Genomic DNA, 25,708 nt, shown 5'->3' on the forward strand with positions numbered 1-25,708 from the left:
CAGTATGCCACATGGGGCCTTAACCTTACAAGTTTTTTTAATGGTTGCACTTAATTTAAGACTTGAGCCTAATGCGCCTTTCTTCAAAACTGACTCACCAGAATTCTGATGCAAAAGAAATGATCAACTGGTATGTGTGTGCTTTTTGTTATAGTTATTGCATTTAAAAGTTCAAATTTTTTTTAAAAAAGGTATAAACTTAGCATGGCCTATAGAAATAATTGCTGCTTTTATTTTCCATAGAACAATGGAAAATGAACAAATGAATCTGATTGGTTATTGAAGGCAGCCACTTCACAATTCTTTTAAGAACAAGTTGTTTTGTTTTTTTCTTTAGTGTTTTTCTCCTCCAATGTGTCACTGAAGGAAAAAATGCAATAAAAAAAAGCCCAGTGTAAATACTATTGTTGTGAATGGTAAGCACTTCATGCCTTTATGGTAACATGTTTCTCATTGATAATAAGGTTTAAAACGGAGACTTAGTATTCCGACGGGACACAAATCCTATTACACTTTCCCAAACAAGTGCATGCGCCGCTAAGTTTGGGTTTACATTGCTGCATGCAAATGGTTGTCCAGACAATATATCTAAATGTAGGGCTGAACTTTGCATTCACTTGCAAAGAAATCATTTTTGTAGGATGTAAAGAGATGAAATTGCTCCAGTCCTAGTAAAATGAAGCCTTGCTATTCCCTACATTAGAGTTTACACTGTACATATAGCAATTCCAAAGATCTGATTGTAGGTCAGATCAAGATCTTATGGTTCAGTCATTAGTGTGATGCATATGTACTATTAACTATTTCAGGAGTGTCACTGCTTTAGAAAGAACTACCACTAGTATTTACCACAACAGTTTCTTTAAAATAATATCCCCTATCTCCTCCCCCCCCCAAAAAAAAATCCCTTTTGTGATAGTGGTGGCCTTTGGTTTGGGCATTTTATTTATATAGCACCAGCGAATACGGCCGCACTTTACATTAATACAATTGTTATTGCAGTCACAATGTCTTCATATTTTTGAATACCCATATTTTCCGCATCATTTTCTTCTGCAATGTGTGCATGAGATTAGTCGAAATCTTATTCGCTCTACTGGTATTTTACAATGTAGCATTTTTTTCCCACTGTGTTTCTGTAGGACCAAAAATATTCCACTTGTTTTTTCGATGACCAGGACTTTGGCACTAATTTACCATCAAGTTTTACCTGCAGCGTTTTTGATTGCTTTTTAAGGCCCGTTCACACAGAGTAAACGTCCGTGTATTTTGGCAAAATACATGTGTAAACAATACACGTGTAAAAATAAGACTCCCATTGACTTCAATGACATTTTACACGTGTGTTTTGAAGTGTGTTTTATGGTGCATTCACACGGAGTAACATGCCGCGTGATGTGGCACGTATACGGCGTGTGAAACATTGCGCGTCGTAAAAGCTCCCATTGATTTCAATGGGAGAGAGGATCGTATACGCCGCGTTATTTTGCAGCTGCAAAATCACGGCCGCAAAATAACGCGGCGTATATGATCCAGGCTAACATTGTAATCAATGGGAGCTTTTACGGCGCGCAAAGTCTCACACGCCGTATACATGCCACATCACGCGGCACGTTACTCCTTGTGAATGGACCCTAAAATACACGTCAAAATACACGTGTAAAATGTCATTGAAGTCAATGGGAGTCTTATTTTTACACATCTATTTTTTACACGTGTATTTTGCCAAAATACATGTGCATTTACTCCGTGTGAACGGGCCCTTATAGGCTAAGGCCCCACTGGGCAGAAATGCAGCGCTAAAGCACTACGGGAAGAACCGCGGCGTAAACGAATTGCGGTTCTTCCCGCAGCGCTTTCAACAGAAAGTTCACTGAGTTTTCCTCCGCTGACTTTGTTACAATTATATCTATAGGAAAGCCGCCGGTGTTTCCATAGATATAATTGACGTGCTGCGTTTTTCAAAACTGCAACGGTTTTGGAAATCGCTGCATGTCCGCACTGCAATTTTTTTCTGCAAAGTTGGCATGGGATTCGCATGAATACCATCCACTTTGCAAGTATTGGGGAAATGCAGATTTTTTTGGTGCAGATTTCGTTGTACTTTTTTGAGCCAAAGCCAACAATGGCTACAAAATGAATGGGAAATATACAGGAAGTTCTTACACGTCTCCCTTCTGCTCAATCTACTCCAGGCCTTGACTCAAAGAAAACAAAACAAAAACAAAAAATCTGCAACAAAAGAAGCTGTGTTTCTTCAACTTTAGCCTTAGGCTGAGAGCCCCATGTTGTCAAAACGTAGTGTTTTGGCTGCGGCAGAAATGCAGCAGCAAAAAAATGCTGTGTTTTACATTACCTGGAAAGTTGGAGGGATTCGGGTTATTCCCATCTACACATTGCAGAAAAATATCCAAAGCGGACATGGTGCGATTTCATTCATGTAATCTGTAGCATGTCAATTAGGGCCCCTTCACACAGCGCAAGTGCGCCACTCATTTAGAAACGTATACACGTGTCCGAGTGTGGCACTTCAAAACAGAGCCCATTAATTTCAATAAGAAGCGCGCGTATATGCCGATATATGCGTGCTTCTCATTGAAATCAATGAGCTCGGTTTCGAAGCGCCGCGCTCGGACACATGCATACGTATCTAAATGAGCAGCGCACTTACGCCGTGTGAAGGGGCCCTTATACCTACGGAAATGCTGGAGTTTTTCTGTATAGGTATAATAGAGGCAGAAAATTTGCAGACTTTTTGTGAAAAACGTTGCACAAAATAAAAGCAATACATTTACACATGATTTTTTGGCTACGGCTTGCTACTTGGGGCCTTAGCCTCAAAGAATTTTCTTTATTAGCTCCAGTTCATACAGCTATCTTTAGCATCTAGTTAATAATTTACATAGAAAATATAAGATTTTTACATTATTTCCAGCTATGTATCCAAAGTTTCCTGTAGAGATGTACAAATGTCTTACTATGAAAACACTCTATATTTGATTTAAGAACTACATGTTTTACAATATTACTCTACCCATTTTATCTGACTGTGCCTTCCATAAAAATGAATAAAAACCCTATTAAGAAGCATTCATCGTACATGGCTTATTTCCCAGAGTACAATGGATTTGTCCAGTTAAGAAAACTATTTCCGTTAAGAAATTTTTATAGTCAATAAATTGGGATCTCCTGCTCAGGATTCTCATTTGTTGTCCAGAGAGGAGAATACACTCCTGATAGGTAACTTAGATTATGAGATCTATATAAGGCCGGGGCCCCACTGGCCAGACACGCCACGATTTGGCTGCGGCGGAAATGCTGCGGTAAAAAATCGTAGCGTTTTACAGTACTTGCAAAGTGGATGGGATTCATGCGAATCCCATGTCCACTTTGCAGAAAGAAATCGCAGCGCGGACATGTTGTGATTTCCAAAACCGTTGCAGTCTTGAAAATCACAGCATGTCAATTATATCTACGGAAACACTGGCGGCTTTCCAATAGATATAATTGTAATAAAAAGTCGACGGAGGAAAACTCTGTGAACTTTCTATTGAAAGCGCTGTGGGAAGAACAGCAATGCGTTCACTCCGCAATTCTTACCGCAGTGCTTTATTGCTGCGTTTCCGCCCTGTGGGGCCTTAGCCTAAGACATTGACTGACAATGCGCTAGTGAAATAACTGTAACTATGGAGGTCATGTTCTGTCCTATATTACATACAACTAGAGATGAGCGAACACTAAAATGTCCGAGGTTCGAAATCCGATTCGAACAGCCGCACACTGTTCGGCTGTTCGAACGGATTTCGAACCCCATTATAGTCTATGGGGGGAAATGCTCGTTTCAGGGGTACGCAAAATTCGATAAAATTATACTTACCAAGTCCACGAGTGACGGTCGGGCTGGATTCCCCTTGAAGTCTTCTCCCGTCGCAGCGCCCCCGCGGCGTCTTCCAGCTGGAAATCACTCTGCCTAGGCATCGGGGCCTAGGCAGAGCCGACTGCGCATTGTATAGCATTCTGCCAATCAACGCTGGTTCTGCATCGAAACTTAAACTTCGAACAGCTAGTAGTGTTCTATCGAGTAGGAGTATCTCGAATACTGTAGCATTCGATCGAACACTACTCGCTCATCTCTACATACAACCCATTGATTTCCAAAAGGCACAGTGTAATGTTTTATATCCCGTATAATGGTGCAGCAGGAAATCTGAATGACTATTGGCAAGTTTCCCGCATGTAACAGCCGACTGCTGGAGGATTGTCCAAAGCAAGGAACGCCTTTAATTCCCTCCGCTTGTATACTACTTCATGGAGTCACCAACAGGTGACCTTGTGAAAACATGAACAAGATTAAAAGACATACATAGAAGAAGAAGACAGAGAGGGAAAGGTTAGGGCCTGTTCATACTAGATGACTATGCATCCCATAGCATCCACTGGCAACTGATCAAGGCAAAATACTGTAATCTTTAGGATGGTTTCAGAAAATCTTTAAAACTTTAGAATTTTTTTAATGACTGTATTAAAAATAATTAACTTTTTTAAACCTGTCAAATTTGAATATGGTTATGTTTGTGGGAATACCCCTTTAAATTACTGTCCCTAGTTACAATAGAAAGCTTTGGAGAAAAAAAAAAAAAAAAAACATGCATAATAAAGTGAAATACTGTGCACACAACAAGGCAAACACGGCTTATGAGTGCATCTAAGTTTTATTATGTGGGTGGACATGCCTTTGAATATTACTCTGCTATAAAATGTTGTAAAATTCCAAAAGTGTTTTCTTTTTGTTATTGGAAAATTCCATAAATAACATTGTATTGTATTAGGCCTTTAATAAATACAAAACCGACTGAATAGTGGCTTTAATTATTTTAATATATTCTCTCCTTCTAATCAGAATGTGGCTTATTTATGCAGATTAGTTACATCCAAAGTCTCATTTATCCACCTGTATTAAACCTTTGATCATGGAGCTTGTTAACATAAATGATTCTTTATTGTTATGATTTTCCTTCACATAATTACACAGTATTTAACTACCCACTTTTTTTTTATATAAATACATGAAATGTGCGCCAATCACATTCCGAACACCTACATTAGATCATCAGTGAACTGGAAGAATCCATACAAAGGCACAATGTTAATTTCATCAGAGCAAGTGATATAATTAGCAATATCTCTTTAGTTGGTTGGAAAAAAAAAAAGGTATAAAAAGTAAGATTACAATATATGTGACCAAAGGATGCATATCCATTTAAAGGAGAACCACATATATGTTCTTATTTTTCCCTTTATGTACATACACTATTACAACCTTGTTAAAACAAATAGCCTAGTCTCTTGGATAGTTTTTTCTTGCCATACACTAAAAACAGAATTACATTTTAGCAGCATAAACAATGTACAGTGCAATGTGTTACTATCAGCTACCATTGTTTACCCACAGTCCTATCTCTTGCTGTCACTTTAACATTAAGGATATGTTTCCTTTAGGGCTAGTTCACACGGGGTTCCGCGTGACCACATTCCGTCGCGGCTTTCCGCTCCGGATTAGGCACAAATGAATGGGCCGAGTCTGGAGGGTGGTGTCGTGAGGTGGACGCGACGGCTGAATCAGCTGCAGAATCCGCCTGAAGAAAGGGCAGCTCACTTCTTTTTTCGTCGAGTGGGAACAAACTGCTTACGAAAAAAGGAAATGACCGGCTCCCATTGATTTCAATGGGAGGCGGCAGGATTTTGACAATGGTCATATTGCCCCGTGTGAACTAGCCCTTAGAGTGCTAAAAATTGGATAGACAGAGTCCTAAAAGCGTTAGGTCCCCGACAAACTATTGCAGCAATACATGTGGGGTTTCCCTGTTTATGTGGAATATTTACACAATCCTTTATTAATTGGAAGTTATTTATTAATGAGGTGATATATATATATATATATATATATATATATATATATATATATATATATATATATATATATATATATATTATATTATTTATATGATTTGCACTTTATTATTGTATGGGGTTCAAACTGTCTTTTTTTAATATTGGGATTTTGGACCCTATTTTGGGGCACTCCTATTCTATTCTCCTATTCTATTAGTCCTTGGCCTTCAGTGTTTTTAATTGCTTTTAATGGTATGGTTCTTTGTATTGCCGTAGTTTGATCAAATATATGAATTTATTTCAGTATTCCTCTATAATTAGTGTTTTGTTGTATCTAACAGTGGTTTAGACCATAATAGCATAGTCTACACTATTGTAAGCAATGAAATCTGAAATATGTAATTTTGCTATTTGTACCATATGTGGCATCCATTAGAATCTGTTACTTTCTCTATCAAAGCTTTAATAACATTTGAACTATATTTTCAAAGAAATAGAAATAGGTTGTGATGCTCTGTCCGACAGACCTTGGTGTATGGCGCCTTTGAGGGGTGCATAGAGCTTGTACAGCTGCTTACACTGCCAAACAGACTCCACTGAATGAATATTAAAAAAGCTCATGCTCATGCAAGCCTTGTGAACATTATTGTTTGCAGGCAAATCTGAGGATGTTAGTGAACTCCTGTGATTTCCATAGACATGTATTATGACCTCATCAAAAGAGTTTTGACAATATAGAACCTCACAAAGCCCCGCTTATGGCGGAGGCGCTAGATTGACAAATTGAATTACATTTTAATAATATGCCTAAATTATACCTTTCCGTTAACTGTGACAATGTATGCAGCCACTGTAACAAGCCGTCATAATGGAAGCACCTCATATCTGCCTTACTTAAAGTGAAGAAGAGGCTGTAGAGTTCCATTTATTATACACCTTCCAAGCCTTTACATCTCAGAAGGAAACAATAAGAGATGTAGTGGAAGATAGGATTTATTAGATGCTGTCATCAAGGGACAAAAGCACATACTGTATGAGGAGCAGCTATATTAAAATGCTGCAAGCCACTTACTCTGTTTTATGGTCTGTAATATCCTGATATAACCTCGCACTGAATACTGCAGGAGGGTTTTTTTTTTTTTGTTACTAAAAATGCTAGAAGGTTAGCATCTTCAAAGAATTGTGAAAAGCTGGTCGCTGCGGACACATTAGCTAGATACTCCTAATATGGCCTACTATGGGACACAAAGAACGTGTTTGTGAGTGTAGGATGATACCGAATATTTTGGGATTTGACCTGGCTTTACCCAATATCTAATGTACTCATTTATATTACATGATTACCATGCTCTCCGTTCCTTATTAGATACAAATATGATTTAGAATTTTTTTTATTACCTTCTTCTCCTCTAGGGCCCATAGTTACTTTAGCCCTTGGCCACCAGTCTTTTTTACTTTTACCAATTTTTCAAAAGTCTTACATTTTTATTTCTTCATTCACAGAGCTGTGTCAGGGTCTATTTTATTATTATTATTATTTTTTTTCAAGACAAATTATACTTTGAAATGGTGCCATTCAATACAATAAAGTGGGAACCCCCACAACAAAATTTCATAATGCAGTGTCTATGTGCTGTGTCTATATGCAGCCAGCTATTGATTGAGTTTTACTAGAAAACTGAAATATTCTACTAAACTGGATTCATGAGAAATTGGAGTCCTTGACTAAGGAGGGACCTGGATGCCTTCTTTGAAAGTAAAAAGGACCTGAATGCCTTACTTGAAAGTAATAAATTCGTAGGCAATGGGAACTAGATATTTTTTGGGATAGGATGTTGATTCAGGGGCTTAGTGCAACTTCCATATTTGAGGTTGTGAAGGATTTTTTTTTCCCCTCGGAATCAAGTATCAATCTTATGGGTTTTTTGTCTTTCTCTGGATCAACTTGGTAGGTTTCTCGGTTGGATATGATAGATGTTTGTCTTTATCCAGCCGTATCTACTATGTTACAATGTTTAGTTGGTGTATATCGGTATAGATTTTAAACAATATTAAAAAGCACAATTGACAATGCTATTCATTAGAAGTGGTTCACGTAAAGCCTAAATCATTCAATCTCTCAATATTTCTCTCTCTGTATCTAAAGATAGATAGATAGTAGATAGATAGATTTTTTTTTTTTTAATGATGCGGGTGAAATATAAAGTGTAAAGTGTAAAACTGTACAAAAAAACAGCTTTGAAGACTTATGCAATTGAGGAAGTTGGTGCATTGTGTGTTGCCCTTCAGCCCTTTGACCACTACTTTCAGTTGGGGAATCTTGTCCAACTGCAGTGAGTGGTGCAAGAAGAGGTAGAGGTTTGGTGACAAGAGCAGTGTCCCAGGAAGCTTAAAGGGGCTCTATCAGTAAAATTATGCTGATAGAGCCCCACATATGTAAGAATAGCCTGTAAAGGCCATTCAGGCATTGCTAATGTTATATTAAACTAACCCCCCGTTTTAAAATAATACCCTAAAAAAAGAATATGATAATCATATCATATCATGCACGCTGGGTGGGCATGCACGGTCTGATGTCATCTTTAGCCATGCCTACATCTTCTTTCTTCTTGCAGCGATGTCCTCGGGTCCCATCTTCGTCGTCTTCTTCTTCCGGCGTCATTGCTTGTAATCCCGCACTGGCGCAGTAGCAGGGGAACAGTAGCAGGGGAATTGAGTATGCTCAGTTCCTCTGCTACTGTTCCCCTGCTACTGCGCCAGTGCGGGATTGAAGACGAGAAAGACGGGACCTGAGGAGTAGCAGGGGAACAGCAGCAGGCAAACTTAGCATGCTCAGTAGCAGGAAAACTGAGCATACTCAGTACGTTCAGTTCCCCTGCTACTGTTCCTCTGGAAGAAGAAGACGAGATTGAACCCGAGGACATCGCTGCAAGAAGAAAGAAGATGTAGGCGTGGCTAAAGATGATGTCAGGGGGGGGTAGTTTAATATAACATTAGCAATGCCTGAATGGCCTATTCACGTATATGTGGGGCTCTATCAGCATAATTTTGCTGATAGAGCGCCTTTAAGATCCACCCCCTAGTGCACCAACAACCTCATAAGCATAAAAGTCCAGGGTTGTTTATCTCTGAATCTACATATGTTACATACATAACAAAGGTATGCTGTGTATCACTGTAATGTGCTCTGTAACATGGTGGTGACAGATGAATATACTTGGGGGAAGAGATAGACTCTCTTTCACTTAAGTGCAGATATGGAGGTTTAGGCCTACTGCACATAACCAACTTTAGTAGTTTTACTGTCTGCAAATACTGATCTACAATTTGCAAAAATAGATCAGCAAAATGACTTATGTGACCCCCTACTGTTGTCTGTGCTGCAAATGCAGACAAAAATAGGACACTACAATTGCGGTTCCATCAAAATTACCGTCGTGTGAAGGAGGCCTTTCAATAGTTTGGGTTTAAAGTTCAGGACTATTCTCTGCACATTCATATTGCATGATTATTAGTATTTGAGTTAAATGGTCATTATATTTATATACACAATGTATATTTTAAGTTTCATAAAGAAAGGTTTTGGGACCATTTATCGATGACAGACACGAAGCTGAGATCACATGACTTTCCCTACAATCATGTTCATGAGCATTTTCCTGAAATGTGTTTGTTTTACTGTACGGTATGCTTTAATAATGTCCATTACAATAAAAATATCTCTAAATCTTGGAACAGATTATGAAATGATAGTTGACCCTTAGATTTCCCGTAAAAAGGGTTTCTAGCAGAGAGACACACCTACAGGAATAGCAAATTAAATGAAAAATTGTGTCATTCTCCAACGTGCCCCCGATACGCCTTGCCTCATTAAATTTTATCGCTAGTTCTCCTTACAGATGGAGAAGACACTTCAAGTTAGAATCTTTGTGGAATATGATCTGAAGTAATTATTTTCTTGTTTCTTTTTTAGATGATGAACAGGTTCACAGATTCCTAATTATCTGAAACTAAAACTGTAATATGCAAAAAAAAAAAGTCAGACTACATATAGTTTAATTTCTAGGGTTTCAAAGAAAATACAAATAAGAAAGTAAGTCTTTTTAACTCCTTGGTACCTATATGTCCTTGAGGATATAGCAGCTGCACAAGATCAGAGCAGGGAGGCAGCTGTCAGTGACAGACTCCCCAGAGAGAAGACAGGAATAGTTTACTACCGTTACTGCGTTCCTAATCACTGTATATACATAATATGGCGTTACCCCGGCCAAGTGGTATTGCTATCCACCAGGTGCTGGGAACTTCAGGAGCTGTTGGATTCTAGAAGACCCAGGTCAGCATTGTGGTAAGTGCAAGACGGATGTTTTCCGCCCTTTACCTGAGGCTAATGTATAATCTCCAGTTACAGGGAAATGAGTAAATACAGTATAGAATTACAAATAAATGGTAAAACAATTCTTATCTATCTGAAATTAAACCTGTAAATATCAATTCAGCTCCTAGTAGATGTCAAAATGTTGAGGTGTCAGCAACCTTAAAGGCCCTTTACAACCATTTGTAATAACTAATGGGTGTCATTACAAAAAAATAAAATAAAAAAAAAACAACAAAAAAACAACTTGATACAAGAGGACAAATGAGGCATAGGGAACGTGCTATTAAAATGCATACTGGTGCACTGTTTGTGTACGGTATAAAGTAACGTATCGTATTGTATGTCAAAGTGATCTATAGAAAACTGTTTTCAAAAGTGGTCAAGCTGCATTTGCTATAATGAAGACAAAGTGCAGGGCGGTCACAAGAAGTAGATGTTGAGCCCTGAGAGTATAATTTGTCACATTATTTTCATTCTGCCTACCCAAGAGCCTCTTGCCAATGCTAATCATGTATAATAATCTATTCACAATAAAACATCCTAAACAGTATGAGTGAGTAATAGTCTGGGAGTATGGCACTATCTAGTATATGCCCTACAAACACACTGCAAGTAGGTGAGAATAATACAAATACCGGTAATAATGACCTTATACTTAAAAATACTTATACTGGTTTTGCAAAGTTAACTTTATATGAAGGTAATCATAACCAAGGTTTTTCCTTAAATAAATCCATTTTAATACTGGAATGCTCACCTATCAATAGATAAGACGGTGTGACTTAATGGAAAAAGTCTTTGCTTAAAAATTGCTAACTTTTGGTCTAAACTACACCAACCAGAAGGTGGGAAGAAATGTATCCAAATTTATCCCACCGCATGTACAACTGTGATAAATATGGCACATCAGTTCTATCTGGGCCCCATTTTATCAAATTTATCTGCCCCATTGCCTTGGACTAAGGCTGGTTTCACATCTGTGTCTGGCATCCATCCGCATGCAAACCGTTTTAAGAGAAAATCAGTTTAGTACAAAAAGGATTCCAAAGGGTTAGGGCGGGTTCACATCTGTGCCCGTGCGCACTTTAGCCAATCCAGCTGGGTTTCCATCTTCTGCCACGACAAACTGGTCAGTGGACGGAAACCCAGCAGTCAGTTTTCAATCCCATTCAAGTGAATGGGTTTCAAAAGTGAGCACCCGTGAGCGTTTTGTACCTGTCTGTGACGAAACCGGTTGGTTGCTGTCCGTCTGGAATCCTTATTTTTAGTACAAAGACAAAGTCCTGCAAGTTCTACTTTTCTCTTCGGACAAAAAAGTGGAAACCAAATGAAAATAGCACAAACTGATACATGCAAATTACTTTTAAAACCCATTGAAATCAATATGTTTTAAACCAGATAGTTCGAAATCAGTTTTTGATGTTTTCAAATATTGATTTCGAATGGATTTGCCAAATGCAGATGTGAACTGGGCCTTACACAACTATAACTGGGATCCATATCGGACAGATCCCAAATATATTTTGTATACATAGGCCATAAAGTTACAGTGGAATAAGAGGATTTATTTATATGGGATCTGAGCAATATACCATATGGCCTATGCATGTATTGCACAGAAAGGGTTTCTAAATAGTAACTGAATGAAATATTAATTTTAGGAAACTATTTCTTCACTGTGAAAAACTAAAAGAGCATCCGTCACCATTTAGAACGCAACAAATCTGTATTTAGCTTCACACATGTCGATTTATTAGCAACTCTAACACTCCAAAATTCTGGAAACCAGTTTTAAAGCTAAGAGTAAAGCTAATACTTAGAAATCTAAATGAAAAAAATATAGCCTTGAATAATAATTCTTTGCTTGCTCTCAATATTTCAGTGCCATATTCTAGTCAAGTAAAAATTTCTGTAAGCCAGTTAATAAATGTGCATAATTTACTATATTTGTCTGGCTAGCTGCTTTACCTAGGAAAGTCTTCGTATGCATATTTTGTGATAGTTCCTATATGGCATTATTATAGCTCATTTTTATTAGGGTATTGAAGAGTGACTAATGCGGTCATCAGATACAAGGCATTCATTTCAGTCATGTTGTCTTGATTTTTCTGTTTTGTTTTGTTGGGTCTCGATACGTTGCCAGTAAGATAAAGAAACTCATTAGCAAGGCACAAATTGCTTGTATTGGTAGAAATGCCTTTAATATCAGGATAAAATCTGTTGCACTGCCAAATGAAAATGTGCTGCATATGTGATCATCTGTTTCATGTGGGAGGCAACATTGGCTCTTCCTTATGGGGAATTCATAAAAGACTCTGAAATCCCATACATGCATCTAATATATCTACATCATTAACCCCTACTAGTCACCAATACATGTGTGTAGTATATATGTCATGCTGCAGCAATGTAATGATCTACTTGAAAGGCGTTATAGCACAAAAAAAGTGATTTATCCCCATCCATAAAGTACGGTACTGAAGTTATTTCCATAATTCCTATTAAAATGAAAGGAACAGGGGCGAGGCGTAGCTATAGAGCCGTGATGGCGAACCTATGGCACGGGTGCCAGAGGTGGCACTCAGAGCCCTCTCTGTGCGCACCCATCTGTGGAAGAGATTGTACTGGGTTGGGACCACTGTGGCGCAAATTGTACTGTGTTGGGGCCACTGTAGAGTAGATTATACTGTGTGGGGGCCACTGTGAAGAAGATTATACTGTGTGTGGGCCACTGTGGAGATTATACTGTGTGGGGGGCAACTGTGGTGCAGATTATACTGTGTGGGGGTCTGTAGAGCAGACTCTGGACTGAGTGGGTGCCCTTCACTATTTATATCACACAGTATGTGTTTAATAGCAGATGTGTGATATTGTTACAGGTCATAGTAACATAGCGCGGTCACTAAAACAGATAATTTGCGATGTTAATAGTGAACATTAATTGTTCAAAATTATACCAAATGCAGTACAAAGATGTTTGTATCACTGAAAAGACTGTAAAGCCCCATTCACACAACCATATGTTGTGGGTCCATAATTGTCTATATTTGTGGATCCCCACAGTATTAAGGTTTAATTGCTGTATTGGCACTTTGTGATGAATGAGTGGGTTTTGGGTTGTAGTTTGAGGACTCTGTCTCTAAAAGGTTCACCATCACTGCTATAGGTGGTACAGTGGTAGGGAGTGGTGGGCCATGGACGTTGAGGGGGGCACAAAAGTCCCTCTAACAGATAGAAGCTTAAAGTTATACCTCTGGGGGTGTGCATTCTTTATTCACCACTACATTCTGAATGAGAATAAAACACCAGGATTGGTGGGTGTGTCAGCAGTCGGACCCCCACCAATAAGAAATTTAGATTGGACATTGTGCCAACCCAATCCCTTGAAGTGACAGGGAGCTGAAATGATCCCTTCCACAAAACAGGCTGAAAATAGTCTGAAAAAGTGCTCAAAGTTATGTGTGTGTTAGAAATGGGATCAAAATGCAAACCTACATCCTACAATCAGAACATTGCCATGGAAGACAGTGATGGCTTGATGATGTCATAGGCTCCAACAATCTAAGAGGAGAGGGGAATGCTGGGAGGATATTATCTGTGTTCTCCCAGTAATCCCCTTTATACAGGCTGGTCACCAAGCATTAAATTATATATGAAAAAAAAAACATAACTCCAATCTCCTACACCATCACTGATAATTTTCTGTTATACGGAAGCATTTTACATGGACATCATGGATACATAATAAATAATACAATGCATTATATAAGGCATTATAGCGTTGTTGTAAGTGGCATATTGTGCACATATTTGGCATCATTATACATGGGAGAATGCAGAGAGTATTACGTGACATAATTTTATTTGGTTCAAATGAATATCAAATTGCAAAAGGAAATTTGCATTTTACTATTTTCTGCTACACAAAACTTAAAAAAATTAAAAATTTCTGTCTTTTTCTTGCTACCATAAAAAAAACTCATCTTTGCTATCCCCAAAAGAAATGTTATAGTGAAAATATAAAAATATTACAGTACAGGAAATAAAAAAAAATCACTGTACAAAGTGGGTTTCCTCCGGGTACTCTGGTTTCCTACCACACTCCAAAGCCATACTGATAGGGAATATAGATTGTGAGCCCAGTATGGGACAGTGACTGACTATGTCGGTAACGTGCTACAAAATATGATGGCGCTATACAAGTAAGATAAAATCTTCAAAGGGCTTAAAAATGATTTAGAAAAACTTACAACACATAACTAACTTGTTGATCTCAGCTTATTTGTATTCAAAGCACTCCCAAGGCAAAATGAATACAGTCCAGCCGTGTCTGGCTGGGGTGCTTAGGGTCGACCACACATGTATTTTTCAGTATCATCCTGATGCCTACTGCCCTGTGGGCCCTGCCCTGCCAGTAGTCTGCTGCCTGACTCTTGCCAGGTATTAGTGATTTATGGAGTTAGGTTAACAAGCCAGTTTGGCATTGTATTTTCATTTTTTGGTGCATTTTTAGTACTGGAAACCCTGACAGACTCATTAAGGCTAGTGTAAGCTAAGCCATAAAGTCCGTTGCTCTCATCTGTCGTAGGAAAAGAACAACTGACTTAACCAGAGCTGGAATGTCTAATGCAGGCCAAGCCTTCTCCAGTGTAAAAAACATAATAGAAGCTTTCCTCCATTTTGTGTGTTTACATTTCAGATGGAAGAAAAGATCCTGCATGCAGCACTTTTTCTTCCATCTTAAAAGTAAAAAAAACATGATTCATTCCAGTTCCATTTAAGTCTGTTACTCTCACCCTAACACTAAACAGTCATTATAAAGATTGTGGGGCTTATTAATCAATATTAATCAATGAAATGTATTCATTATTTATTTAAATAATGATAATGAAATGCTGTATGATTTTCTGTGGCCAGTGTAAAGCTCACACGGTGCTTCAATACTTCCTCTTTTGCTTCAACTAGGAAATATGATACGTGCATAATATATATCACCGTTCCACAATCATGGAAATCAATTGATCATGCAAAGTTAATAGCTGTAATATATGTGCATATAGCAGCATAAAAGTCAAAGAGTCACGGAGACACCGCAGAGAACGTGACAACATTTTCAACATGCAATACTTGGAGGAGACCTTGGAGGGCTATGTGGACTTTCATTACAACTATGGACATTGCTTGATTGAGTGATTCCCAGGTTCCTGGAACTGTAATGTATATTATATTTTTTTATAAAGTTGAAGCAGCAAAAATACATGTGTGTATGGTCTCCTGTGTGCACTTTGCACTGGGCCTGGACATTAGTGTATAGGTGGATGAGTGGATAGGTGGATGAGTGGATAGGTGGATGAGTGGATGCGTAGATGAGTGGATGGGTAGATGAGTAGATAGGTGGTTGAGTGGATAGGTGGATGAGTGGATAGGTGGATGAGTGGACATAGTTCCACATGCACATAGAAGAGTATGCCATAGTCTGCTTATCATTTATTTATGGATATTATTTCCTGTACTAATTTCTAGTGTTTTTCCACATCTGTTTGCAGTCAGTAAATGGAGATTATTTACTGTCATGTGTGGTTACATGCTAATGGCAATAGTGCATGACTTGTTAAAGCCGAAGTACAATTATCTGAGCTCTCTATTGTATTATGCCATGCACTTATGTGATCATATGACATGGACTCATTTCACTGGTGCTTAACAATGACTGACATGAAAACTGTAATAAATCTAAGAAATGTATATAGTGGTACCACAAGTTACAATGGCCTCAAGGTACGATATTTTCAACATACAATGGTCTTTTATGGACTCAATATACAATGCTAGGCTGGAAGCTTCAACAAAACGGCATAGACATGTCACCTGTGCCAGGATGAACTGCTCCTTTAGACACTAGGTGACACGGAGTCCATATTATTTCTGGGACCCTTAAAAATCTCCAATACGTGATTTACAGCTTCCAGCAGCTCTTTCTGACTTTTTATGTGTAGAGGAAAGGTCTGTCCACAACCAGTCTGAAGCTAAGGCCCCATGTAGTGGGCCACAGTCAAAAATCGTTGCAGTAAATACTGCAACAGAAACACACCACCTTTTTTCTTGCAGAGCTTTTCACTGACAATCTGCAGAGGATTTTGCTTTCTGCTTCAATTATACCCACACAGAAACTGACAGCATTCCCATAGGTATAATTGACATACTGCGATTTCCAAAAATGCAATGTTTTTTAAAATCGTAGCATTTCCGCTGTGGGTATTTTTCAGCAATGTGTATTTCCAGGGACTATTGCGTTTCTTGCCACATGGGGTCCCAGCCTGAAACAAGCATGCCACCCTGATTAGGAGCCAAAGTGGAGCTGATCTATGTGTAGCACTTAAATGGCCCTATTTCTTGGACCAAAAAGTTGTAAAATGTGTAAGATGAATTACTTCAGTAGCCAATGCATAACGGTTGAGTTGACAGACAAGACAGATACTGCTATGCTAATGTAATGCTGAAGAATGAAATGCATTTATATTTTTCATTGCACTATTACAAATAATTTTGATGTATTAGTTTATGAATGCCTTCCAGCAACTTACTTCAAGTGTACTGCTTCACCCTTCTGTCTACCGGCTTTTGGATTGTTTTAACACACATTTTATTAATCTCGAATACCTGTAATGAGTTTTTTTTTTTAACATGTTTTTAATTATATTTTTTTATTCTGTAACATTAAGGACACGTTGATCCAGGGTTTTTATACTGACTGCCACATTGGAGTTGGGAAGGAATTTTTTTTCCCCTGAAATGGGGCAATTGGCATAAGCCTCAGGTTTTTTTGGGCCTCCCCTGGTTCAACACTGTAGGGGATTGTAGGGTTATAGGTTGGACTTGATGGACTGATGCCTTCATCCTCCTCATCTACTATGTAACATTAGTTTTTTTCTGGACCTAGAGTCATAGAGTGACCTATAAGTAAAATTACAAACAATTGCTATAGTTATAGATACCATATCTTAGAAAAAATAACACTGCAAATGCCAAAAAAAACAAAAAAACTTTATGTTGTGTATTTTATATTTTACTATAGAATTTCAAATAACATCTGGATACAAAGCAGATATGAAAAAAATTATGTAAAATGCTGTGTGTGAAACTGGCACCAGCAACAATATTATTCAACAAGTGCTGTAACAGAGGAGCTGTTTTATTTTTATTGACCAGCCACATTTCCACACATCAGCTTCAGGTCATACCCCAAAAAAAACAACATCTACAGCATTCAATTGCTTTTAACTACTGTAAATCAAATGCACAATAGAGGCCTTTAATGTATTGTATATAATGAGGATGTCATTAACATACTGTACAGGGAAAAGCCTTGTTGAGAGATCTCAAACCTTTCGAAACCATAGTTAAAGATACTGGATGTCATGATTTTATACAACGGTAGATAAAAAGACCAACAGAGAAATGCTATTAGCATGGAAATGAGCGAGCCAATGACATTACGTGAAACAAGCAACAACATGACATAGAGGAGACTAGTCTGCAAACCTGCTGGAGATATAAGGAATAGGACTAATATACTGAAAAGATCTGCAAATCCTATCTGAGGTCTACAATATCTGTCTATCTATCTATCTATCTATCTATCTATCTATCTATCTATCGTCTAATGATTATGACACGTACATTGCAATGAATATTAATCGAAATGACATTGCTCCTACCTTTGTTAATGGTATCCAGGTAGCTGTATTTTCGGCCGATGACCTGGCTTGTCCAGTATCATTGTTGTGACTGTGACACTCGACATTTCCTTCAGACTCAGTCTGAGTATTGGAAGTCGGAGTAAGGTACATGACTCCTGAATGAGAAGAACTGAGAGGAAGTCTGGATTGACTATCAAAGTACATTGGCGATGTAACTAGTAATGGACAGCTGACAACATTCATTGCATTCTTCTCTTCTACTTCGCTCTGCACTAACATTATATCGTTTTTATTGATTTTCTTCTTTTTCATCTTTCCTAGCTTTGGTTGAGAGGTATAGGCTGTTCTGCCATTGTATGGGCCAACTTCTTTATTCTCCTTTTTACACTTAACAACTATTGTGACCATTGCCGCAAAAAGAATTATGGAGATCGCGCTCAGAGCAACCAACACGGGTAGATAGATGTCCCAGTCGCGTTGTTCTCCTACGACATTGCCCTCCTCCTCATAGCACCCTAAACAGTCAGAATTTGCCTTAATGATGAGTTTGGCTACAGTTGAAAGGGAAGGTTTTCCATTATCCGTCACCTTTATTATCAGTTCTACAACGGGTGCAATATTTTCCCAATGGGGATTGAGCAGTCTGATCTCCCCAGTGACCGAGTCTATCTCGAAGAGGTGTTCTTTACTTTCTTGAATGATTTCGTAAGTTACTCTTCCACTTTCCCCAAAGTCAATGTCCATAGCTCTTACAGTGCTGATGATGTATCCCATTCCCACATTCCTGGGCACATAGATCTCTGCGGTATCGTTCTGTAAGCTTGGCAATACAATGACGGGCGCATTGTTATTAACATCTAGTACGGATACTCTCACGGTGGCGTTGCTTTCTAAATGCGGAGATCCTAAATCTTTTGCAATGACTTTAAACTCAAAATATTTGGTCAACTCATAATAGAAAGTTCTCAAGGCATAAATGGCACCATTGCGAGGGTTTATGGAGACATAAGTATAGATGGAGACACCGTCGATGTAGGACGGGAAGATGGAATAGGATACAGTGCCATTTTGTCCTAAGTCTGGATCTTGTGCTAGAACTGAACCAAGGTATTCTCCTGGGATATTGTTGGCAGATACTTGTAGTGCGTACATACTCTTAGAAAAAGATGGAGGATTGTCGTTTTCATCCAAAATTTTGACAGAAAAAGAGTTGGTAGAATCAAGAGAAGGGTTGCCATTATCTCTAGCAATGATAGTTATGTTGTATTCATCTTGTATTTCACGATCTAGAGGTCTGCTTGTTACCACTGTGAAAAAATTATCATAATTATCTTCTAGCTTGAATGGCACATTGCCCAAGACCCAACACTGGAATTGTCCATTTTTTCCTGAGTCTTTATCTGTGACCCGAACCAATGCAATGACGGTACCAGGGGGTGAGGCCTCGCTGATCGCTCCCTGTCTGACTGACACAAAGCTAATTGATGGGAAATTGTCATTGACATCAGTAACAAGGACAGTCACTTTGCAATGCACAGGTATTGGGTTAGGGCCTTCATCTTCTGCCTGAACATCAATTTCCAGCATTTGAATTTCTTCATAATCTATGTTACCCTTGACTTGTATGACACCCGTTTTAGAGTCAATTGAAAAGAGTTCCCACACTTGATCAGAAGCATAGCCACTGAATGAATACATCACGTCAGCATTGGTGCCCTCATCTGCATCTGTTGCATTAAGGTCAATGATCATTTTGCCAATAGGTGAGTTTTCAGCTATTTCAACAGTGTAAGATTTTGCTTCAAAGACAGGGCTATTGTCATTGGCATCAATAACTTTAATGTTAATTTGCAGGTTTGCGGATCTTGGAGGGATTCCTCCGTCAAAGGCAGTTAGAATGAGTGTATGATGGGACTGCTCTTCTCTGTCCAGTGCTCTCTGAATAACTAACTCTGGAACTTTTGTCCCGTCACCTCTGGATTTTATATCCAAAGAAAATAAACCATTATCACCTCTCATTTTATATGTCTTCAAGCCATTATTGCCGAGATCAGGATCTTGTGCAGTTGTCAATGGAAATCTAGTGCCTGGGGATGCATTTTCTGAAATATCAATATCGATCTGGTCCGATGCAAACTTGGGCGAGTTATCATTAATGTCAAGGATCTCCACTTTGATCATACATATTTCTTTGTCATTGGCAAAGACCTCTAGAGAAAGAACACATCTAGGGCTGTTTTTGCACAGAGTCTCTCGGTCAATGCGTTGCTTAGTGTACAACAGCCCACTATTTGGATCAACATCCAGTAGGTGCGGAGCGGAGTTCTCCAACACTCTGAAGTTTGGTTTTTTACCTCTTTCGGGTAATTCCAGTTGTGCATCATTAATATTGCCAATGGCATTTCTCGACCCCCCTTCTTCTGAGATTGAATAATTTAAGGTTTTCAAAGCTTCAACAGAAACCCAATAGAAAAAATAAAAAAATACAAAGCGGTACATCCCAATGAGTGGCTGTTTAGCAGTTTACTAATTGTTTTGTCAGTACAGTCTCCGTTGAATTAAAAACTAATCCAGAAGATAAGCTCGCAGCAAGCTGACACATGAGGGCAGTTATGACAGTATTAGGAGATTGATTTCAATTTCCAAGAAAATCAAGTTTTCCTATCTTGGAAGGTTTAGAGCAGATGATAACTATCTCTACTAAAGAAGATTAGACAGACTGCAATCTCCACATTCATTTCTGATGCACTGTGAGAAAAATTGTTCCTCTGATAGCAAAAGCGTTGGACACAAACACCTTGCAAACAGCATTCAGAAGGCGAGAGGATTTAAAAGTAGTTTCAAAGTGTCCAAAAATGGCGAGAAGACGGAACAATATTGCAAAACAGCTTCTGTGCTTTCAATGTAAAGACGCTTGCTTGCCAGATGTCCTTTTTAAAAACTGTCAATTTGTATTTTGCTTCACATTATCTCTATTTGCAAGCAGAAATTCATGAATATTAAATAACATTGGGATTTGCAGACTATCTGGAAAAAATCCAAAATGCAGGGGCCCATCAAAGTTGATCGTCAATTGCAAAGTATTACAATCACAGCTTGCATTCAGTCATTTCACACTCGCTTTTTTTTCCGTTCTGCAAGGTCAGTAGCCACATCAGCTTACAACTGACAATTGTATTCAGTTATATTCCAGTTTTCATTCTGCAGGCTGGAACAAATCAACAGGCAAAACATGGCTGGATGCTCACATTAGAAACCGCACAGTTGTATGGAGAACAGTTACAGCATTCATAGCTGGCGTTCCTTTAATGCTCCCTATTTGGATTTTCTGTGTCTTCTATCTTATCACTTTCTCTTCAAGGTCTTCGACACCAAATGCACTATGCTAAAATCCCCATGCAAACTATCGGAGCCAAAAAAAGGGGGAATTTTCTGCAATATTATTGTGAATGATGAGCATAAGCAATCAATAGCTGCAAATCCCCAATGGACTCCACATTAAAGCAAGAGCCGCAGTGACTACTGCTTGTTCTGGATGTGGAGCATTAAAGAGCTTGTGAATAACATTTCACTGGCAAGCAAAAAAAAACAATAGACGCTATAGACATGAGTTCGAATGAGGAGTCACCATTCACAAAAAAACATACTGAATTGTATGAAATATTGTGGATTTTCCTTCATTAGAACGAGCTCGGAGTTGTAAACAGCTCAGCTGTGAGTCAGGCTTTTCAGCGTCTTGCTCAACAAAGCATCTCGGAAACGGTTTACATGTATATATGTATATCTATAGCATAGGTTTGATGATGAAATGGTTCTACTTACTCCAGCGTCCTTGCAGGAGAGATGCAGGGAATATAGAGAAGCCAGTTATCCAACCAGTCCCGAGTATTAATTATTCTCTTCAGCTGCTATGCATGTAAATGCCACTGATCTTGTGAGTGAAATAACAGATCAGATTCTGAGCAGGAAAAGCACAGAGAATTCATTCCAAAGGCAGAGATATGTGTTGATTTGTTTCCCCATCTGCTATTTTTTTCCTAAGTCCTAGACCAAACGCTGCTATTTCTGCAATCTGCAGCAGCTCGTGCTGGTACTTCAATCGCTCATTCACAGCGTTCGGAAGACTCTGCACTACCATACATTACAAATGTTGGAACGGAATACACCAAAAGGCACGCAACATATTGGAAGTTGGTAAAATTCAACAGTTTTAGGGGTGACTTAAATCCTGTGATCCTCCATTTGCCATACGCCAACCTTCACTCTCAGTTCTTCTCTTTGACTGACTTAATTTCTTGTCTCTCTCCTTCTCTCTCTACCTCTCGGTTTTTTTTCTCTCTTTTTTTTTTTTTTTTTTAAAGAAAGGCTAAGAATAAAGATCAGCTTATTACTGCCACCTACTGGCTTTTTACTGTACTGCTTAATATTTCATCATTCGGTGATATACTTGGTAGTGGAGCTTATATTGCCATAAGGTATTGGGTTTTCACAAGTATATAGTGTCTAGCCCATAGGAGTTCTTATATTTAGTATCTGGAAAGTATTTGGGGAACCGTATTACTCTGTACCAAGACGTGACAAACTGGAAGAAGCATATGCGAAGTGTAATGAGTGACCAATGTATCCCATAAGTCATGAGATTGAAGCTAAATAGATGTTAATGTAAAAAAGCACAGATAATATTTTAATAGGTATATCCATATGTATATAGAACAATAGATAGATAGATAGATAGATAGATAGATAGATAGATAGATAGATAGGGTGTAATACTGGGAATCAGCAGATTGCATCATATTCTCTAATTATTTCTTCTTATCATTAGGATATATTGAATTAAGCAAGACCATTATTCAATTATGGAAGAGTATTTTTAGATTTTTGAGAAGTGTTACATTTCTAACTCCCTTTTGGTTTAGCTTTTAAATCCGTCTTTCATGAAAACCAATTGCATATGTGCCCTTAGCAGGGTTAGATCAATTTCAATTCCAAGGTGCATTAACTGTTTAACCTTTTGCGAGCTGAAGCGAGCTATGATGCAGTGCAGATCTACACTCTACAAGGCCCATCTGACAGTAAATCCCATATAGGTTTGAAGTAAAATCTTGTCGGATGCTAGAAGCTTTAGGATTCAGGGGTTATAGGAGCAAGCAATTAATTTCTCTCTTAAAGCTTAATGTGCCATGACCAAATCTGACTCTCATTCTAACCACTAGTATTGATGCAGTCATTGTTTTAGACTGCACTCCTCTTGTTTTATAACACCGGTATAATAGGCTGCTGAAGGGTATATGCATAGGTATAGTCTAATGCTCAACATGAGAAGAAAACAAATAACACAGGCTACATCCCATTAGCTTTGTAGCGAGTCATAGAGGGCTATCTAAAGCCTGCAAACTGGTTACTTAAAAGCCTAAGTAACCTAAATACACCCAATATTCTCCAATGAGAACTAATATGAGATATTCTAAGATATTCTAATTAGATCACCTAATATCTAAGGTTCTTAATAGGAGCTACTTTACTAATAGTCATTTTTTATTAAAGACAAAAAGATACACATCATTAAGGACAATAATCATATTCAGGATCATCATCCCATATTCCAGCCAGAGCGAGAGACACCATAGCCCTCTCATACATTCAGAAGATGTGATAATTGATGATAACCTATGTTACATATTTAACATTCACAACTGCTAATGATGGGAGAAATCCTAGCAACTCCCTGGAATCCCAGCATTGTATATAGCAGCCCCCAGTGCTATTTCTGTATATAATTACAGCTGTGACTGGGCTAATTCCTATCCTGGCGCTGGCACATCTACAGCCTACAAGTACAAGGAAAACAAATGTTCCTTCATATTTTTTACATCCTTGACAAGCGTCTGTTCTAATAATGTCAATGCATGAATGTACATTATGTTGTAAAGAACCAGCCCTTCTACTGAAGGCTATCATTAGTAAAAGGGAACCACTGCCAAGAATGCTATACAGTGGCTGCACACATGATATTGCTGGATTTGCTGTGTTTTTAGTGATATTAACAATCACAAGTATTACACCCTGTGTACATGAGTACACCGTCTCTCAGGCACACACAGTACAAGCAAGCAAATGTGATAACAGTAATAATAATAATAATCATATGCATTGGATTATTGTGGATTCCCCATACATGATTCTCTTTAAAATGTATAACCGCCTCATAAATGCAAATGTAACCGCACATACACAACTGCATTGTGTAACCCAAAACATAGACTGGCTGTATAGGCACATGGTGCCAAACTACTTTTTTCTTATTCACTAAACTTGTTAACATTTGGTAATTAAGACTGTGTATACTATGTATAATATTAAACTGCCAGTTATGATATTTGCAGTGGCTGCTTCTACTTTGTGTGTATTATGCTCTGATACAGATATTGTGTTATCTCATCCACTTTTGTACTGTACACTTTCTAAAGTATTGGATACATATATCCTGGAGTATATGACAATCCACGTGCTCAGAAATACCCCATGTCATCTATATACATACAAGTATTAATCTATATATTGCATTTAGAAAACCCCTAAAAAAATCATTGTTTAATTACATTATACAGACCAAGTAGAGGCCACAATACTTTGTATTTCTGAGTGGACCTTAGACCCTTCTTGCACACTGTATAACAGTATATAATAGTATACAGTGTTGCAGAAAGCAAATACCAGATAAAGCTTAACAGAGACACAACCTGTACCTGCCTAGTGTCCTCACTGCATACCAAAGACAGCACATGAAGGATAATCCTGCGAGTTATCCTAATCCTGGACATCGACCATGTTAGCTAATCTGTCATCCTTAATGATTTCTGTTCCAAAATGAGAAATTATTGATGACAATATTATCTGATAGCATATAATTGACTTCTAAAATACTAGTAATCTGCAAGGAAAAAGAGCCTAGAACTACATTGACAGTCCCTATGCCATCATCTATCAGATACACTTTATCAGGGGAAACTTTGCTCCCAAACTGCTTCTGTAAACTACAGAATAGACTCAGATTAAATGGATGTTTTACTGTTGAACTCTCTTGCTTTTAAGACATACACTCTAAACACATCCCTATAACGACATGTATATACAATATGTCATTCATGTTTCGGCAGTGTATATCTGCATGGTGATCGAGCAAATCTGATTCTGCAAATATTAATATTCACTATAACAAACACCTATCACCACATCGGTTTACTCCTTAACAGAGCTGTAGGGAAAGGATGTTGCAGGGCTTTAGTATTAGCACTGGGTTAGGGAGTAACAGCTACATGCATTCACTAGCAACTCCCAATGTGTCTATTCCTGCACAATAGATGAATCCCCTCAACTACAATGTTTACACATACAGTATGAGGAAGCACGTCATCAAAGTAATGAATCACCATTACAGTCCTAGCTCTTCACATTAGGATCAATACCACCAATAAGTCACAAGTCCAATATCATGGATTAAATTAATAACAGAGTAGCAGCCTCATGTATAACCAATGCCTTCCCCATCAGCAACACAGACTGGTGCAGTTTATTGGACTAAGAGCCTTTTAAACATCCTTTACACAGTCAGGTACATCATATGGTATTAGTCATTTCTCCTAGAACCATGCAAAGGGACTGTTGTGCTGCCTAGAGACCTAAGGGAACAGATGTGTATATTATTACTATGGTATCTGCACTTTAAGAAGACTCTGTT

At 38.3% G+C, this 25,708-nt stretch overlaps 1 protein-coding gene across 5 annotated transcripts in view; it reads right to left on the bottom strand.

The window, feature by feature from the left end:
- The window catches only part of PCDH17 (protocadherin 17), a 157,757-nt gene that overhangs the window by 126,801 nt on the left and 5,248 nt on the right, over window positions 1-25,708 (bottom strand). For 3 of the 5 annotated variants that reach the window (XM_075265437.1, XM_075265439.1, XM_075265435.1), the window contains exon 1: window positions 17,986-22,597. The exons of the other annotated variants lie outside the window; for them this stretch is intronic. In XM_075265437.1, the coding sequence (XP_075121538.1) occupies window positions 17,986-20,466 (2,481 nt within the window). In that variant the 5' untranslated portion in view covers window positions 20,467-22,597. Of the gene's footprint in view, window positions 1-17,985; window positions 22,598-25,708 lie in introns of those variants that run through there. 5 annotated transcript variants of the gene reach the window in all.

Source organism: Leptodactylus fuscus, chromosome 2 (genome assembly GCF_031893055.1).
Source record: "Leptodactylus fuscus isolate aLepFus1 chromosome 2, aLepFus1.hap2, whole genome shotgun sequence".
NCBI classification, from domain to species: domain Eukaryota; kingdom Metazoa; phylum Chordata; class Amphibia; order Anura; family Leptodactylidae; genus Leptodactylus; species Leptodactylus fuscus.